This window comes from Empidonax traillii, unplaced genomic scaffold, assembly GCF_003031625.1.
Source record: "Empidonax traillii isolate 1590-97213 ecotype Southwest subspecies unplaced genomic scaffold, ASM303162v1 scaffold1180:size316073, whole genome shotgun sequence".
NCBI classification, from domain to species: domain Eukaryota; kingdom Metazoa; phylum Chordata; class Aves; order Passeriformes; family Tyrannidae; genus Empidonax; species Empidonax traillii.
Window position 1 is genome coordinate 152,781 of NW_020956373.1, and position 20,188 is coordinate 172,968.

Below are 20,188 nucleotides of genomic sequence, written 5' to 3' on the forward strand. Positions count from 1 at the left end.
CAGATTAGTAGCAGCTCACCACTTTGTTTTAGTTACACTGCTACTTTCCACTGAACTAGAAAAAGCACCTCTGCTTTTAAATTATATCTGTTACTTGAGACAATGAAGTCATAAATGTCCAGATGTGTAGCTCCCCTACTTGATAATTTCAACATCTACAACTGTTTTCATTTCTCTACTGAAAAGTATTAGCGCTTGAGTTAAAAGGTAAGTTTATCAATAAGTAAAAGTATTGTTTAGCAACTTCAGCTTTGTACAAACTTACATTCACATGACGTCAATCATCTTTCATTGCACAAGAAGAAAAAGCAAATTCTGCAAGTTTCCTTTGAACAACAGGGTATCAGAGGAAGTACAAATGCTATACGAAGGCTCTCCTTCACTCTGCATCTTAGCAAATGGTTAATCAGAAACATCCATAACATGTGTTTATTGTTCCTGTTTGTTTACCTGGCTGAAAACATAATTTCAAACTATGAGAAATTTCCCTCATGTCTGTTTCTGTTCAAACCCAATCCTGACCTGACTTATGCCAAATGAGAGTTTTGACTCAGTCTTAAGTGGTGGCTTAACTCTATGGTGCCGAAATGGCCTCAAGGAAGAGTTCAATAGACCCATCTGTAAGCCTTGCACCAGTATACCTTCAGCAACCTTGAAGTATCTTAACCTTGCAGTACACTGAAGAAAATAAACTGCACTCAACAGGGCACACTCCAAGTATCCTTCTTCCCAGGCCTGACACATCATATGAAAGACATCAGGTAAGTGAGACTTCTTCAACAGCATATCATAGATAGAGTAGAGGAACTCAGATCACCACCTGAGCCCCACACACTTTCAGTCTGCCAAGAATGAAAATGCAGACCAACTTCCAGAATCAGACCTTCAAAGACCAGGACATTTTGAAGTCATATAAGGACAAGAGCTTACCAAAGCAAGGACAAGATGGAGAAAAAAACTTTAAACAAAACAGACAAATATTACAAGACTTATCATTCAAACTTTTAAAGAAAATACATGCCACACATATTTGCAATGAAACTGTTAAATTGGCATCTCTAATCAGTCTTACTAGGCTACATTTCAGCAAGTATATGTGCACATTTGCTTTCCCCTGGTAAACCATAAATGTCCTTGTTCTGTGCCCTATTATGCCTTTAGAAAAAGAAAAGCTGTGCAGCAACTCTTGAAAGGAAAAAAACACATGCAGAGAAGCAAAAAAAAATGGATCTTCTATCTACAGTGTGCCCCAGGGAAAAAAAAAAGCTAATAACCTTCACAAGCAACTAAAAGCTGGTCCTTAATTTGAGGAATGGCAAAAAAAAAAAATTATTTCATTTGCATCTCTGTCGACAATTATCTTAGGAGATATAACACTTCTTTTGAAATGCCACAGATGATCTATAAAAAATGTACTAGTCACTGAATTTGCTATGACAGTATCTGTATACCCATTATCAGTTTTGGAAGTCTCTTCTCCCTTGCCCAATTTTCAATTCACTTTTGAGTGAAACTACTATCTCTCAAAATTTGCCTCTCCCGACGACCTCACCGATTCTTTCAAAATGACAAAAAAGCATAGAAATAAACCCTTCAAATAACAGTACCCACTGAAGTGAAAAAGAACATTTGAGTAGACAAATCAATAACCTCTGCAATGATGAATTTAAAGAGACAGCCTCCCAATATACATTTTCCTTAACCTTTCAAAAATCTCAACAGCATGAAATTAAAAGTAACATTGAAATATAATTTATATTGTGTGTGACACGCATTTCCTGACTGCATGCTCGCTATAACACAAATTAATAGACAGACTTATCCACAGCAGTGCTGGGCGTCCCCAGGCCCAACTCTGAAGTGTGGAATTAGGATGCAAAACAGAATCAACAAATTCAAACTAGACTTTCCAGCTCCCAAATACCGAAGTATGCACCTAGGAATGAATTTCAGAAAAGTTTGCACAGAAATTTCTGTTAAGTTTGGAGAGAGATATCAAAGCCTCTAGATAGGAAATGCCAAAGAAAACTTTATTTCTCAAAGCCTTTCTCTGGAGATGAAACCAGACTTGTAGTGAATGTATGGGCAGGGGAATCACAGTATTACCTCTCCTGGGCTCTGGTATTTACTTATTCTTTTGCATATAAATAAACAGAATGTATTTTACTTTGAAAACAAGGCAGGAAAATGAAAAATGGATGCTCTCTCGTACAACATCTCGAACACTTGCCCCAAAGTCTTTCACCAACCTAAAGCAAATTTAAGCCCTTCTGCACTTTGAAATTACTCTTAACAACAGGCTAGGGTGAAGACTGACACTTGGCCAGTGAAACTGAGCCACTCTGTAGAAATGAGCAAGAGAAACATGGAGCTGGAGGTCATGAACAAGCAAGGTCATAAAGTCCACCTCTCTGGGAAACAAGACCGCTTCTTCATGTATAACTGATGCAAATGTATTTTTAGCATCATCACCACCACTACATTCTTGTCCAACGTACATCGAGGTTGAAGACAACCCGCTGGATAAGCCAAGAACAGAAGAGAATCAGTATGAGATGAAACCACCCATAAAACACAACAGAATACCAATAATATTCTAGTTCCTTGGCTTCCATTCAGGGAAGAAAGGAAGGAAATATGAACAACAGAAATTAGTACATTTTGTTCTTTTTATAGTTTTGTATTTCATTGTAAATTACAATTTAAGGAAATAATTCCTTAGTAAGGAATTTCTGTTGCCTTATAATGGCTCTAATAAAGAATGAAACTGAATAAAGCAATCATCAACAAATTATAAATTGAATGCTGTCATGTACCTTTGAGCCATTCCATCTGCCCTGTCACTAGATCCCACAGAGAAGAGATCAGCACCTCCCTTTCCACTTACCCTTCTCAGGCAGAGAACAGTGAAGTCTTCCAGCCCTTTCACCAGCTTTGTTGCCCTTCTCTGGATGCATTCAAGGATCTTCACAACCTTCCTAAATTTTGGGGCTCAGAACTGCCCACAGCACTCTAGATGAGGCTGCACCAATGCTGAATACAGCAGGATAATCACCTCTTCTGACCAGCTGGTGATGCTGTGTTTGATACAACCCAGGACAGGATTTGTCCTCTTGGCTGCACTGGCACCCCGCTGACTCCTGTTCAGCCTGATGCTGACCAGGACCCCAGATCCCTTTCTGCAGAGCTGCTCTCCAGCTGTTCCTCTGCCAGTTTATACTTGTGCCCAGCATTATGCAGAATCCAACATTTTTTACTAGTTAAATTTCATCCCATCACTCACTACCCAGTGCTCCAACCCATCTAGATCCCTCTGCAAGGCCTCTGGTCCCTCAAGAGTCAACAGCACTTCCCAGTTTGGTATCATCAGCAAATTTGCTAATGGTGCATTCAACTGCTGCATCCAGAGCATTGATAAATACACTGAGCAGAAAAAGCCCTAGAACTGAACACTGAGTAACACTGGTGATGACCCATCACCAGCCAGATGTAGCTCCGTTTGCTGAAACCCTTTGAGTCTTGCCCTTCAGCCAGTCCTACGCCCAGCACACAATGAACCCGCTCAGCCCACAACTGTTGCTGACCCTGGTTCATCCCTCGCCATATCTGGGGCTGTTGATGACCCTGTTATCAGCATCCACACCTCTGCCCCTTCTGTGCCAGGGCCTTCAGGGCTGCTCCCCTTAGAGAGGTCATAGCCTGCAATGGGGTCAACCCCTGACTCCCCATCCCCTGGGAGAAGCCAACCCTCATTGTGCCTGACAGAAGACGACTGTGCTTTAGGGTTTAAAGGAACATCTTCATTCATTCCTGATGTATATGTAATGTCCTTAGACTTCAGTCTAGTTAGCAAAAGCACAGGGTAAAATTTCAACACCAAAACTAAATAAAGATCACCAAAATCAGACAAAACAACAAAACACATAAAACAAAACAAAACAAACAAACAAAAAATCACTGCATGGGACTCTAATGTCAGAAAAGGTAAGAGAACAAACAGCCCTTAGGACATATTAGTTGCACTGTTTAATATATTTCTACCAGATAACTTTATGGCTGTTATATAAAAACATGTAGAAATACAACACTAAGCTTAACTATGTACATTTATTTCCTCTGCCATCTTATAACAATATACAACTCCTTTAAAAAAAGAAGAGAGACAAAAACTGAGCAACAGTGTTCTGAAAAGGAAGCTGAAGGCAAGAACACATTTTGAAGCAAATAACTAAAATTCTTCTGTTACTGTAACTAGCCACTGTGATTCCTCACAGCTAAATCAAATTTAGATCCCCCTTAGAGGAAGCCATTTCTATACCACAGATGTTCAAACTGTAGAAAAGTCAATGTTTGTTACTGGTTAACCCAAAGTAATTAAGTTAAAGAGGTGACTGAATGTAAGAAATAGTTATAAAATTGATCGGTCTAACAATTCATTCTAGTGACATAACTGCAGTTTGTAAATATAAACCAAAATTAAATTATCATGGGTAACAGCATGGCTCACACTGTCATCTAATTTTAAACATCTGGATTTAACACCAGAAAATGGATATCACAAATAATACTCAGGGGTTTTTTGGGATTTAAACTAACATTGCTATCACATGTAATGTGCTAATTTCTATCACAATGATATGGTGGGTCCTCCTGTAGATGAATGGCTACAAATAGAACTATACTGACCAAAAACCTTGCATTGGTATTTTCAAAAAAAGTTCATGCAAAGTCATCTTCAACTTTCATTGCTCTTACAGACTGAAATATTTAAAACCACAACTTAACACACACCAAAATACAAACATGAAAAAAAAAAATCAAGATCAAAATAATTAAAAAAGAAATTAAATAAAATCAGCAACCATCACCTAAATTATGAGACACAACAATATTTGTTCTCTGGCTGTCAGCATCAGTAGGTTCCTAGAAGGACAGTCATTACCAATGAAATAACAAAAGATCCTTCACTTTGAAAATAGACTACGTATTGCTTGGATTAAATTTTCATCTTCGAGTATAGAACACCTTTTCTCTTTTTACAGCACTGTCTTCTCAAATGCACAGAAAAACTACTAGATAAACACAAGCTGTAAAAACAAATGAGCCACAGGAATCCTTGTGTCTCCACCGCACTTGTGAGTTATGACTGCCTTCTTGTGGTTTCACAGACTTCACTCTTACCACTTCTAAGACTGATCTCAACTGAGGTCTTATTCTATTTAGCAGAAGTTCCTATTAAACTGTAAAAGAGTCCAGATGAAATAAATTTCACTTCACCATGCAATAGGAGGAATTATATACACTGACAATAACTTAAAGATATTAAAGTTACATATTGAATCTCACATCAAGGTATATTTGGGCCAAATTCTGCACGCATTTCTTGGGATTAAGGAATCCAGTTAAAGTGAATAGAAACTAATCTAACAGCACTAATATGGTAAGCAAAAGGTAGCTTGTTGACTATTTGTTTGTACGCCCTATTTCAAAATTCCCATCCTTCCAAAAAGTTAATGTGCCTTTTCTGTCATGCCATAAAGTAGATTTTCTATACATACGAAATAATGAGACAATAGAAGTATATGCCAACTCAAGGATGTGACAGAAGTATAGCCCATTGGGAAATTACACCAAAAAGAACTAAATGCATTCTAAAAATATAATGCTTACTTATGCAAAATACAATATAAATGTAGACATACATGACCTACTTCAGTGTATTTGAAAAAACAGAAATGGTTACAAAATACAGTAGTATTCAATATTTCAGAAATGTGTGCATGCTGCTCTTAATGCTGATTTGACTCCGTAGCTGAAAATTATAGCCCGTATTACTATTCTGTATAATTATAAGATTATTGGTTGACTCCCAACAGCATGTGATGTGGTATGTTTACCACAGGCTGCATTTGCCTGCACTGCCTACCAAAAGATCCTTCCAGAATCAACTACAAACACCCCAGATCATCTCCACACTAGGAAGTTGTGTGAAACACAGAAACATATCTGTTGAGCAAAAAAACTTGGTGTTGATGGATTTGATGTCTGCACTACACATATTCCAACTTCCCCTTTCCCTTCAGCTAGTTCTAGTCTGGTCCCATGGACACAACGCCGACTAAAGGACATTAGGTCACCCTGCATCATCTCTTCCAGTTATGTTAATCCAGAAGAAATCCACTGCATGAACTCTTAGACTGGTCCATGATGTGAAACAAAAGAGACTCACTCCAAAAGCAAACTGTGATCCACAATAAAATACTAATGTGTAGATGCACCTCAGACACTTCTAACATCTCCCAAACACGCAAGAGTGGTAATTCAGTGCTTCCTATTAGGCTAGATTTTCCACAAAAGCCACACTGTTTCAGGGCCATTCAGAGTAGCATTCCTTACTGGACTTGCAAAATGCTTAGGGTTCTGCTGTTACACGTTCTTAAGAAGCTAACCACACACACACAAAACAAAAAGTAATCATACGTTTCTAGATCATCAAGAATGTCCATTATAAATAGTCTAACTATAAACTACATGAACATGGAATATTCAGATATTCCATGCAGGTTGCACTGTCATGGAGTAATTCCTGATTACAAAACTGCTAAATGCTCTGTGCTACATAGTGGCCATGTGCAGTTTTACTGTATTTTCTCCTATTCTGTTCTGGTATGCATGAGAGGGACACCATTATATACTACATTTGTATCTTTGGCAAGAGTATGCGTGCACGCCCCTTCCTTAAAACCTAGCAGCTCTTCATCACCCAAGTTACTATGACTCAGTATCAGGCACCATCAAATGTTATGCTCCCATTCTTGTGTTTAACATACTACCTATTTCCAGTACAACTGCAGGAAATTCACATGATAAATTTCAGGAACTCATTCCCATTCTCTTTGGCGCGTGTTACTAGCTTACAAGGTACTAAATATTTCAAGCCGTAGTAGCAGTCCTATCTACCACAAGCTGATGGATACATACATTTTCCCTTTTAAAGGAAAACAAACAAATGAATGAATAAATTCCATGCAGCACCTTTTTCAACAGAAAATATTTTTGAAAAATATCTCCTTATTTCAATTGTCTTCATGTATTACTATAAAATTTCTCCTCTTTCATCTGTGCAAAGCAATAAGCTCAAAAAACATCACTGCCAAGATGAATACTGTTTCATTGTCAAAGTTATTTTAATATTTTTAAAATGTAGTAAAGTATAATATTAGCAGTAGAAATGATGAGCAGTGATCCTACAGATGAAATACGCAGTCTAAAATTTTACTACAATCATTCATAGTTTCACAGACTCTAATATTTATAATATTTTTTCTATATAAAAATCATATTTTGGAGGAACTATTGAAGTTCATAACAAAGCTCTCAAAAGTAACTAGTATAAAAATTAAGACAATTCTTGGAGCTCTAACAGTTGCATAAACAGTCTTTGGAGATTTTTTTTTCCCATTTTCAATAGAAAATCCGCTCAGTCAGTAAAGTACACCTCACCAGACCTGGGAGGTTTCTTTTCCCAGAAACATTTGCAGAAGGGTTCTGTGGTGATTCAGGAATTAAAGAACTTTTCAAATAAAAATGACCCTTGGACTCAAATAGAACAGCCTATCTGCAATCTGAACATAAACCAACACAATATTATTAGCATACACTCAGAAAGCACTAATTCAAAGAAGCATATGTCAGCCACACAAAACAGTCTTTCACCACAACAGTTAGGCAGCATTTCAGGAAGAAGTCAACCCAGACATATTTTAATTATTAGTCTTTCCATACATCTGCCTTCATTGTATACATTGCAGAGAGACAGACAAGATGTAATGGGTGCAGTTTAATAAGCCCACAACTTTATTCTTTCATCTCTAAAGCACAACCCAACAACAAATCACATCATGCAAGTTAACACTCTTCTCTCCTTTGCTCCTCTTGTTTTGGTCCTTGGCCTTTCCCTTCCCAAACCAGCTCTCACTTTTTCAGAAAGTCAACACACAGGATTGCCACATTAAGCCTACAATAAAGATTAGTGGATGACAATTGCACACTGCTCAGATATCACATATCACATCACTTAATCAATGTCCTCCTCCTAACTGTATCATGTAACAAGAGGAAGTTAAAATGCTCTTCTCCAGACCAGCTCAGTACTGCTCTCCTTCCACAGCTCCCAGACCTGTAAACCCTGTTCACATTTGACTGCAGACCACATCTTTATTCCTAACCTATTCTAAGGAATGGTAATAGCTCCCACAACAGCAAATGTTGCAATGACATTGTTGACAATGGATGAAAAACAGGCATCAAGTGAAGGAGCACGTAGAAGAGTGGGTGAGTCTTTCCCTTTCCACCTGAAATTTAACACACCTGCTAACTTGATTCTAGCTGGGATCCTTTGGCCTTGCAATGCTGACAGTCTACTCTTGTCAGAGAACCAGCCTTTTAATGCAGATTACCATAGATTCTTCCCATTTTTAGGGGCTTTTTAAAGTTGTTAAAAGCTGTACGCCACAAGAAATGTTTATTACACGGGACAATTGCTGCAGTCCAGTCTTCTAGACCACCTTGCAAACTACCTAAGTCTGTGAAAGGACAGATGAGAGAGACAATAAATCGACACTAAATTCTATTGAGAAAGATATACTAAAACTACTCATACAATTCAAGCTACAGGGATATTAAGTGTATCTTTCTACAGTGACAATCTTCAGTGGGAGATTTACACTGCCTCATCACATTGGCATAAAATTTCCCACAAACATAAAAGCACTTCATACACCAAGTTTTTAGAATACAGTCTGTTAACTAGCTAATGAAAAGATACCATAAAAAGAAGATTATTCGCTCTTCAAGGCAGTACTGAAGCATTTGTCATTAGCACATCTGGTTACCAGAAATATAGTTGTTACGCAGAGCAATCATTTGCTGACAGGTCCATCATGTTTCAGAACTTTCTGGCATCAGGTGAAAGAAGCAAAACATAAATGAGGTTAATCTCTATTGAAGTAACTGAAAGGCTTGTAACTGAGAGATGTTCAGTTCAGCCTAAGTCCCTACCCATGCTACAGTTAATGCAAACGATTGGATAGGAAATTTCAGAGTTCCACTGCAAGTATCAAACTGGTTCTGATCAAGTATCTGCTGGTTCTGAAGCCCAGCATTTGCTTTTATATCTTTAATCTAAAATCAACAGCCAACAAAAAAAAACCCATAATAATATATATCCTTAAGCTTATAAAATATGGACAAAGGTGGTTGTCAATAACTTGTACTATCAGCAAGCACTACTTTTTTCTCTTTCTCAAATCATCCTTTTTTGCAGAACTGGCAAATATTTTAATTGTTTCATCATTGGGAAGTGTCAGATACTTGTGGTATGGTCCAGGTATTCTATCCCAATCATAATGTTTCCTTCCATTTTGCTAGCATTCTCACCTGTGTAAAGCAATTACAAGTTTATTGATAATATTCAAGTTTCTTTTTCCTTGGACTGAGGAGCTCTGCTCGATTTGCTTTCTCAGTAGGAAGTTCATGGGTGAGAACAACTTGACTGAGGCTCGATCTATACCAGATGGCTCTACTAGGTATGAGTACCTTAGAGGCATGAAAATTTTACATCTGCCCCTGTTATTAAGAGGATAAGCCATTGCTTCTACCTTCCTTAATACCTGAAAGAATCTCTTCTAAAAATATCTTAATTTGAAGTCAAGGTGCTTTACATCTGACAAATAACTGCAATTCAGTTTTACTTTGTCCTAAAGCACAGTACCATTTACTACCACTCTGAATTGTAAAGGAAGATGTCATGATACAGTAAGATCATATTTAACAAATTCAAGTTAATTGTCTTTAAGCAGAATACTGGGAGTTTTCTCAGGTTTATCTATAAACTCTGAAGAGACATTTACAGTATATTTTCACTGGCCTAAGCTTATTTCCATTTAAATCACTGGATATATTACTATCAAGCGTAGGGATATAAGTTTCAGGCCAGTAATGAAAGCTCCAGAAAAATCATGTCAAACTACTAATTGTATAAATGGAAGAATCAGTAAATATCAGTCAGAAGTTTGAAGGATCTCCAGCTAAAGAAAACAACATGAGCTTACACTACATTAATGTGTAAAGCTCTTCAATCTTTATAACTACCTGAATCATATATTCTACTCCAAAACAAAGGCAGTCAGTATATTCTTTTGGAAACTCTAAATGTTCACTCCTTTCTACAGTTTTGAAAATGGCTCAGGTTAGGTTTAACTTTCAAGTTTAGTCCACATTGCTGCTCTTTTTTTCTACTTAAGGATAGTTCTGAATAGTGGAAAGGAGTCTTGAAATAATTATTGTTTGCTGTTGCACATTTACTGCCACTGTCATTACAGCTTTTCTGAAGTCCAGTGCTCAAATGCCTACTTGTGTGATTCTATGAATAAACTAAATCTTTTACAAGATGAATTAATATGCTGCATGTGCAGCATTGAAGGCATTCCTACTCCACTTGGTCAGTGAAGATCCACTAGATAGAAACCAAAAGCCTACTGTCTTTCCCATTGTTTATTCAATTTTTAAACTCAAAGAAAAAATTCAACAATAGCTGCTAGCTGCAAAAATCTACATCTTCTTTCCTTATTTATTCTGACAAACATGTCCTATAGCTGCTACTCAGTACTATATGAAGTGACACACACTTCATTAATTGGATTATTTTTACCTCTTTGGGTCAATTTGTCTAATCCTAAATCTCAGTTCATAGTTGCATAGAAAGAAATCTGAAAACAGAAGAAAGCCTCAAGCTCCCTTAGCCCTTCCCAAAATTGCTAGATAGGAATCAAATGTCACTCTCTGTGACTAAGAAAAATGGGGGCAGGTAATGATGTGATTCATTATTGTCTAGTTGTGGTTACAAAGTAATATGATTTTATTGTTTTCAAAATGAGCTATAACCATCACCTAAAAAAAAAAAAAAAAAAAAAGCCATGCTGTCGAAATAGTTTCTATGCAAAGATTCAAATTCTGAAAAAAAAAATGACAAGTAGTCACTATATTAGGACAGAAACATAATGACAATGATGATGATGACAGTAATACTAATACTACTACTAATAGTAAATTGTTATCACCCCTTCCTCACTTTTTGCTGCCTCATTTTCAGCCATGTATTAAATCCAAAGAAAACCCAAAATCTTGCAGCCAGGGAGGTTAGAAAACGAATTTATAGCGTCTAGGTCCAAAAACGCCCTGAGGCTTGACCGGAATGTTCTAGTCATTAACAGTTAAAAAGCATTAGAAGTTAAATACAAATGATGTATAGTCCCTACATTCATGGAGTAAATTATTAGACGAGAAATTATGTTCATGTATATGAGCTGTGATCACATCTCTTCTTTTTAAAATATAAATTAATGTGAATATAACTTCCCTAAAGAGTAATCCATTAAAAAAGGAAAACAGATTTATGTTTATAAATTCTCATAAGAATGGCAAAAAAGGTTGAAGTATGTTTGCATTGGATGAATAGAGTACATTATTCTCATCCAATCTTTACCATCAACCCCAATTTCTGACTCCATGGACAGAAGACATTTGATCTGAAGCAATCCTATTTCCCTCATATTATCTTATAATAGGATCCGTGACAGCTGGATTGCAACCCTCACAGGCAGAGAAAACAAAGTCTTCAGTACCTTGGCTAGGTTTGCAGTTTCAGTTGTGACCACTTGAGAAATTACAGTGGTAGCAGTTTGTCTTATTTCTGACTTTAAAGACTTTGTAGTAGACAGTAGTGTGTCCAACACACTGCCTGGGGAGGCCACTTCCTTTTTCTACTGTATGGGAATAAAACATATGTACAGCTTTTGTCTCCTCATATGAACAAACTTTACTATATATGCGCAATACAGTAAATCCAGCACTTCTGAAAATGCACAGAACACATGCATAAGAAGATTCAAAGCTTTTCCCAAAGAATGGGGATTACTATTTATTTCAGAATACATGTAAGTAAATCACAATATTGACTCGAGAGAGTAGGCAGCCATCACCAGAAAATATTTCTATCGAAAACTCTCCAGAGAATAATTTCAAAATGTTTGGAGAGCAGAAATTGTTCAGAAAACCAAAGTAGCCTGTTTCTTTGTCCCTCTTTTTCACAATCCATTGATGTGGTTACAGGAAAAGACAGAAATGAGGAACAACCTGCCATCACCAGGACACACTAAGTCCATAAACTGCCTCCAGACTCCCAAGTTACTTTTAGGAAAGAAATGAATGAAAACAAGCTGAAAAGAAGCCAGTCACAGGTCAGCAGCTTTACCTGGACAGGCTCCACACTTGAGCACCCCTGATCTAGAACAGATTTAATATTTATGGGCCTGCACTGGTATACATGGCAGTATCACAAATTAGTTAGAATTCTTGGGGGAATTTTCTTGGAGGTTTTACCTGTAAGAAAAGGATTTTCAAAACATTTTTACAAAACTACAAACAGGAAAAATTGACCTTTTTAAACAAAAACTCCAAGCAGCTGACAAAGAATGGAAATAAAAAAACATTCACAAAAAACATTTACAAACAACTCTCCCTACCCCTTTGTGTCTGTTCTCTGTTTCCAGCCTTAATTTCAATTAATTGTGTCACAGTAAATTTTACAGTGCCCTCTTCTCTGAGATAATTTCACTTTGCAGCATTGTGAACTTGTGGGAGGTCACCTATCTCCAGTTTTCTCTCTTCTGAGACTCTATGTCTCTTCTTTTGCTTCTCCTGCAAGTTCCAGAGCCGTGCTTTCCTCAGGAATCTCATCTACTTACTAGGAGTCACACCTTTTGCAAATCTGAGACAAGTCTCTTCTTTTTTAAAGGACAATTTATTGTAACATACAGACCAAGAAAAACCAAAGCAAAATATGCAGTGTCCTTAACTTAAAGATATAGTAAGTCACAGGGGGACTTTCTTATGGTGAAAATGTATTTTCCTGTATTATATTTGTATATAACTTTGATGTCATACCTCTTTGACAGTCTAGAGAGACACAGAGGTGAAAACATGATTCACAGAAGACAAAGGAAATTTGATAAAAAGTTTGGACTGGGGTTTTCCCCCAAATCTGGAAATATTTTATATTCTTTTCAGTAGAAGAAATTGAATGTGTGATTTTTTTTTAATCAGAGATGAAAGGAACACTACTCTACTTTCAAGTTTAAAGAATCCACTTACCTTTCAACATCCCGAGTTCTTCACCTTTGTGTCCTGTGATGTCTTGGTCATTAAAAGACTAAAAAAGGGATACAACTAGAGTTGGGATACCAAGTTCACAGCACTCTACTTTGTTGACAAAGGCTGCATGGACCCGATCCAGCTGAAATCAACAGAAGGCTTTTCATGGACTTCAAAGCTTTTTGAAATATAAGGCCTTATAAGGCTCAGCTGTGGGAAAGGTCAAAAAATGAAGATTCTTGGTGTAAACTCCTAGACAAGTGCTTTTTTTTGGTTCAAGGTTAACACTTGCTAGGCACTTAGTACTAAATATCAGTACTAATGTGTGATGTTCCTGATACTTAGTCATTAATACTATTTTCAGTCTTTAAAAATATGGATACTAAAGTACAGCTTTTTCTGTTTACAGAAGTTGTCTATGTAATCAAACACAGATAATCTGGGAAAGCAAAAATTCACACTGTTAATTCACAAGCTGGCCTACATCTCTATTGGCTATTCAATCTCCTTTTGTAGACACACACAAATTCAGCACTGAGTCTTAAGAAGTTTGCCCTTTGCAAAATGACAAAGGTTGAGCATCTGGAAAATCAGTCTGTTTTTCAAGCCATCTCAGAAATGTTTGTTTGTTTGTTTTTTTAACTTACAGGGCACTTTCTAAACCAAATACATTTAAATACAGTTCAGAGCACTAGTTAATTACATAGACAACCCATATGCAGACAACTAATAATGTTTTAATAACAGTTTTAATATGAACACTACTTATCTTTAAAACCTTTCGCTCTGCAGTATGTGGATATATTTTCCAATGGAAAAATTATTTACATTTTAGTACTCCCAGTGTTTTTCTCTCAAAAGTTTACTAATGCTTTTCAGAAGCAACATCTCTTCCCTCTCTCTAACATGCCTGTGACATTAAAACTATGCTTTGACAATATTTTCGACACATAAATGTCTGTCTCAAAACATATTAGTAACATTCCTGTTAGATTTATTGCCTCTGGTATTAGGTACATTTACCGCATTAACAGAGGTTTTAATTTTATGAACACAAGCAAGATAGGATAAAGATTTTCTTTATTAATATGTAAGCATCCACAAGTAAAATGAGAGAAAAGTATCTAGGCAACTCTTATTGTTCAATACAATTGTTAATCATTCACTTATGTTTTCATACAGATCATTTGCTTTGCATTTAAAACTTACACTTGAGGCATAGACAGACATTTTAATTTGGGAATGCAATAGGCAAGTTTAAGATCCGAAACCTGCATAATCAAAACTGCTAGAAAGCAACAACCTGGCTTTGTAACCCCCACACTCATATCAACCATGCAAGCTATCACCGATGCCAAAGACATTTGAGTCTAGTTATGACAAACCGAATATAACGCCCACTGAAATCAGGGAGGTTCATACCAAACCAGGTTACAACAGCAAAGACTAACTGTGGCTCAATCCCACAGTATGGTGAATAATGCAGGTCTATCCACTAGATGCAACCATTATTATTCAGAACAAACCTTTCATCTTCAGAGTTTTTACGTAAGATCCTATTAGAAGATCCGTGCACCTCCTGTTCACAACAGCAGATCTCAATAATAAGAGCAGATCAAATGCCAGAATAATTATCCAGATCATGTACCATATGAACAATAAAGACAGGAGAATGACTGGGACTTCTAACAAGTTTTGAGGAAAACAAAGTAATAACAAATGTTAAAATCTGTCTGTGGAAATAAATTAACAGCAGTGTTCCTTATAAGACATATGAAAGTCAGAATTATTTAATACAAGGACTATTTTTGGAAAGGAGTCGAGTACTGAAATGGCAACATGAGCAGATGGCACACATCTTCACATACAGAAAAGATTGTGAACATGTCCCAGAAGATCTAAGCAAACTCAAGTATCTGAGCAGCCTGTCCATTGGAACTGAAATGTTCTGGGAATAACACATTACATTCTACTACATCTCATTATGAAAGTACCAAGTATCTTTTCAAAAGATTTCATGAAAAACAATTTGGTTTCAGAATCATTCAAGACAGTTATAATAAATGGTTTCTTCATGATCTCCACTTTCTTTACAGCAGAGGACAGAGAGAGACAAGCACCCTAGACTATCGCCCTGGCCGACCACCTTCCCAGCTGGAACCTACTGCATATTTTTGCAGGTGCAGTCACTTTGGAGTTACAAGCAATTTGAAGGCAGATGTGCTGGCATTTAAACAACTAGCTGCCTGACTTGTAGGTGAAATCTGGTATTGGTTATCCAGAGGTAACCACCGGCACACTATTTGCTTGCAGATATACAGTCTGAGAACCTTTTATTATTTACCTAGAAGAATTGCCTGTTTTCCCTCAAAAACTTGTCCTGACAAGTAACAGTCCTTCTACAACAGTAAAAACAACCTCCTAGCACTGTATAATTATCAGTCACTCAATATAACAAACTTTTAAGACCTTATTCTTTCCTCTCACAGCTACTAAACATTATGCCTCATACGGTTCTATTAGCTTAAAACGATGTTTTTCCACACTTTCAAAAACAGTTATGAGTTAGCCTTGGCTCATCTAGCTTAGTACTAATTCCTAAGTACCAATCCATAGTACACTACTATTAGACTTACACTAAATCACATTTACAAGGGGAAATTTCTCTCTAATTTCCTTCCATGTATCATGAAACTGGATTACCACTTGAAGGGATGTCTATGCTGTATCAAAATTTTCAACTACAACTCATCCACTATTAAAATAAGTCAACTTAGGAATTAGCACAGAACCCCTATGTGACCAGGTTCATCCGGAGTGTTGCTGGTATATTTCTAAACAGTACCTCTATTAACGAGTTGAAATTAACGAGTTTAAATAATCTCTCATGAGCCTCTTCAAGCAGCAATCACAATTCTGGATCACACTACATGTATAAATCCCAACATACCTGGACTTCCCCCTTAAGAATAAAGAAATGGATTTGCTAAGATTCAATTTACTACTGAAGATTACCCAACAAAACAACAACAACAAAACTACATGAGAGGTACTGCTGTCTAAAAATATGGAAAAAACCCTGATTTGACTTAGCATTAGCATTTTTTTAATGCACTGACAATCATAAATGGACATACATGAACTCATGTAAGAAAATATAAATCATGAAAATTAATTTAGAAGTAACAATATTTAGCAGATGTTATACCTTTAAAGTGTAGCTAATCCTACTCTCTGTTCTAGTCACTCCTTCACATCTGGAGTACTAGGTCCAGTGCTGGGCTCCCTGTTACATGGAGAGACATGGACTTAGCAGAGGGATTCCAGCCAAGGGGAAGTAGTATCTCTCACATGAGAGGAAGCTACAAGAACTGGGAATGTTTCATGGCTAGGCTTTGCGAATGAAGATTTGAGAAGGGCTCTACCCACACTTGCTACAAGCGCAAATGGCTAAAAAGGCCAATGTGAGATGGACAAGTCCAGTTGCAGAAGGTACAGCAGAAAGACTCTCCAAGTGATATCGACAAGACGGGAATGTTTAGCCTTGAATAAAAAAGGTTCAAGGAGTTCTCATCAATGTTTATAAGCACCTGACTGGAGAGAGTAAAGAAGATGAATAGACTCTTCTCAGTAGTGCCTAGTAACAGGACAAGAGGCAATGGCCAAAAACTGAAACATAGGACACTCCATCTGAACATAAGAAAACACCTTTTTCTTACTGTGAAGGTGATTAAACACTAGAACATTTTGCGAGGAGGTGCTGGCCAGCCTCAGCTACTCGGTCACTTTGTAAGCATGTGTCTGTGGCCTCTCCTGTGATTCCATACCACAAACACAGTTTTACTGGCAAGCACCCCTGATTCCTGTGGCATGTTCTACCACCCTCTCAGGTTTTGACCCAGTAAGCAAGACTAACTGCTCCTCTGCCTTAAATAGCTTATCAAGTTGCACACATTAAGCAGGAAGATACGTAAGAGGTCTGTAACAAATGCCAACCACCGAGGTTGTATCTAAAGCAGGGTTGAGAAATCAGTGGGTTAGTCTTCTTTGAATTCTTTTTATAACTAGGAGACAGTAGAGTTCCTTCCTGCTCCAACTGGGACGAGCTAGTGTTCAGTTTGCTTCAAAGGTTGAATCAGATTACAAGATAAGTGGGCATCTCTGAAATAAAAAGAACTCCAGAAATTGCTACTAGTTGAGATGAAAAGAGGAGGGGAGTGGCTAGAAGGAGGGAGAAGAGAAAGGGATGAAAGGAACATCTTATCCTTTAGCCTATACGGAATAATAGGGCTCAAACCTGCATGTCCTACAGTCCACTGTGTCTTATCAGTCTCCTGTGCAAACACTGGATGCATGATGTACTCTAAACCTCTCCTCCTTTCCCTCATTAAAAGACAATGGAGAGCTTAACTTTTATAAACGAGAGCACTTTATCTTCCAAACATTACAGTCATTTCATGTCTAGCAGCAGTTTAATCCCTAGTGATTTATATAAATTACCGTGTGCTTTAGCAGGTTGGGGTTAAAACTCTGAGATTCTCAAATGATTACAAAAAACCAGCCAGTTTTCAAGACCTAAGTGAGTAATTCCCTGCTTATTTCACCCTGGCTAATTAAAATGTAATCACGACTGTTTGGCAATGTGCATTCTGTCAGCAGTTTTACATTGAAAAAGAAATCTTGCCAAGAAAACACACACACACACACACACACACACACACACACACGCAAAAGCCTTTCACCATGAATTGTCTTGATCTAAACTGTCTCTTTAGCCACCGAAACTGTAAAACAAGTAAGTTACAAGTTCTTGACAACGCAATAAAAAATACTAATCCCTCTCTGGGATAATGAACTATTTTAATGGGTACCCTCCTTTCAGACCATGCCGTGATACAGGGACCACGCTGACAGCGAGCTCTCCTCCGCCTCTGACCTCGGCGGAGCCGAGGGGGCGGCGGTCAGGGCAGGGCAGGGCAATCCCTTCCCCACCCGCTTCGGGGTGCACCCCCGGTCTCTTGAACCCAAATCCAGCTGCAGGCACCCCAACACTTCTGCCGTGGCAACGCACATACTCAGCTTTCCTTTCACACTGACATTTTTTTTTTTTTTTTTTAAATCTGGCTACCTTTAAAAACCTCCCAAACCTGCCTTTTCTGCCAACACCTTTGTCCCGAACACTGCTCCACCCAAAGCATTTGCCAGGGTGCTCCCGGTTTCTCACCGCCCGGCAAGCCCGAGGTGAGTGAGCGGCGCTCCCCGCCGGGTGCCCGGGGCGGCGCGGAGATGTGCCACTCCAAGCGGCGAGGGTAGCTCCCTTCCCACCGAGCTGGCCAGCCCTTTCCCAAAGCGGCCCGGGTGCTCGGCAGGCAGATGGAATTGCAGCTCTGAAAGGTTTCTATCATTCGGATGAAGTCGACTCGGTTTAATATTTGCGCAGCGTAGAACAGGTGGGAAAAGAAAAAAGGAAGGGTGCGAGTGTGACTGGAAAGGGGAAAGGACGGTCAGACACCCGCTGCTCTTGCACCAGTTCCCGCACTGCTTCTAGCATTTCATTTTATGCCATTCAGGTCTCCCACTACTTAAACCGCTTTTTTCCCCCACTATATGCCTACTTCCCCGCCTCGTTAGCCAGATATGTGCCTCTCTGTCCCAGGAAGAAAAAAAAAATAAAAAAGAGTGAAAAGTGTTACTCCCACCCTCACCTCCCAGGAGGTCAGAACTAAGTATTACTCGTTTCCGATTATCGCTCTTAAAAATAGGCTCAAACTTTCCCACCAGGCTGGAGAAGCCAACCACCCGCGGGCGCACCGCAGGCAGGCGGAGCCCGGCGGGATCGCCGCCGCACCGCCCGCCGCCAGGCAGGACGAGCGCACCCCGGCCCGGCAGCACCAAGCTGCGGCCGCCGCCCCCCCCACACCGTCTTGGACACCGCCAGAGGCAGCTCCCGGGGCCCGTCCCGCCCTGCCAGGGGCAGCGGCCGGCAGCGCTGGGCACCTGCGAGCAGCCAGGGCACAGCGGTGTTCCCGCCGAACCCCACGACCCGCCCGCGGCGAGCCCGACCGACACCCACCGGCACCGGCGGCGCTCGGCGCTGCCGCGGGGCCATGCCCACCTGTTCGGCGACTCCAGGTGCCGCCGGCGGCTCCCCCAGCGCGCCCACCATCCCCTGAGGGCGCGGCCCCCCAAGTTTGCCAAGAGGCGCTCCGGCCTCGGCCGTCCTTTCCACCCCTACCCTGCGCCGGTGCCGGGGGACACTCACCCTACGGGCGGCGGCAACGGGGCTCCCCTGCGCGGCGCCATGCCCCTACCTGGAAATGCTTGAAGAAGGCGGAGATGCGGGTGATCTGGAGGCTCAGGCACCTGGAGGTGCATCTGGCTGTGGAGAAAACCTCGTCCTGCCTGCGGGCGGAGGCGGCGGCCCCCTGTCCGTCGGGGCTGCCGCAGGCAGCCGTCACCCAGAGGATCAGAGCGAGGGACACGCCGGGCGCCCTCCGCACCATCGCTCTGCGGGAGAGGAGGGCAGAGGGGCGGCCGGGCGGTGCGGGGGGCGGCAGGCGCCGGGGTGAGCTCGCTCCCGCTCGGCGGGCTGGTGCCGGGCTGCGCCGGGGACGGACACCTCGGCGCGCAGAAACTACACAAGAAAGTTCAATCATTCAACTCCCCTCACCCCCGTCCTCCCTCCTTCCCTCCCCGGCCCACAGCCCTCCCCCGGCGGCAGCGGGCGGGCCGATGCTGACAGCGGCCGCGCCATTGGCTGCGCCGAGCGGCAGCGGCGGGGCGGGCGGGCCCTGTGCCCGCGGGCAGGTCGGCGGGGCCGCCCCGGCTCCCGGACCCTCCGCCGGAGCCGCCACCTGCGGAGCTGGGAGCAGCCCCAGGAGCCGCACGCCCTGTCATTGCCCGCAGGCGGGCGGGGTGGGGGTCCCGCCGCGCTGGCAGAGCGCTGAGCGCCGGGGCCGCAGGTAACCAGTCCTTA

The 20,188-nt window shown here is 40.3% G+C and overlaps 1 protein-coding gene across 1 annotated transcript in view; it reads right to left on the reverse strand.

The window, feature by feature from the left end:
• ANOS1 (anosmin 1) overlaps positions 1 to 19,895 on the reverse strand; it is a 133,499-nt gene extending 113,604 nt beyond the window's left edge. Inside the window, exon 1 of the mRNA XM_027905618.1 lies at positions 19,524 to 19,895. Coding sequence (XP_027761419.1) covers positions 19,524 to 19,868 — 345 coding nt within the window. The 5' untranslated portion in view covers positions 19,869 to 19,895. The remainder of the gene's footprint in view (positions 1 to 19,523) is intronic.
• Positions 19,896 to 20,188: the final 293 nt, after the last annotated feature.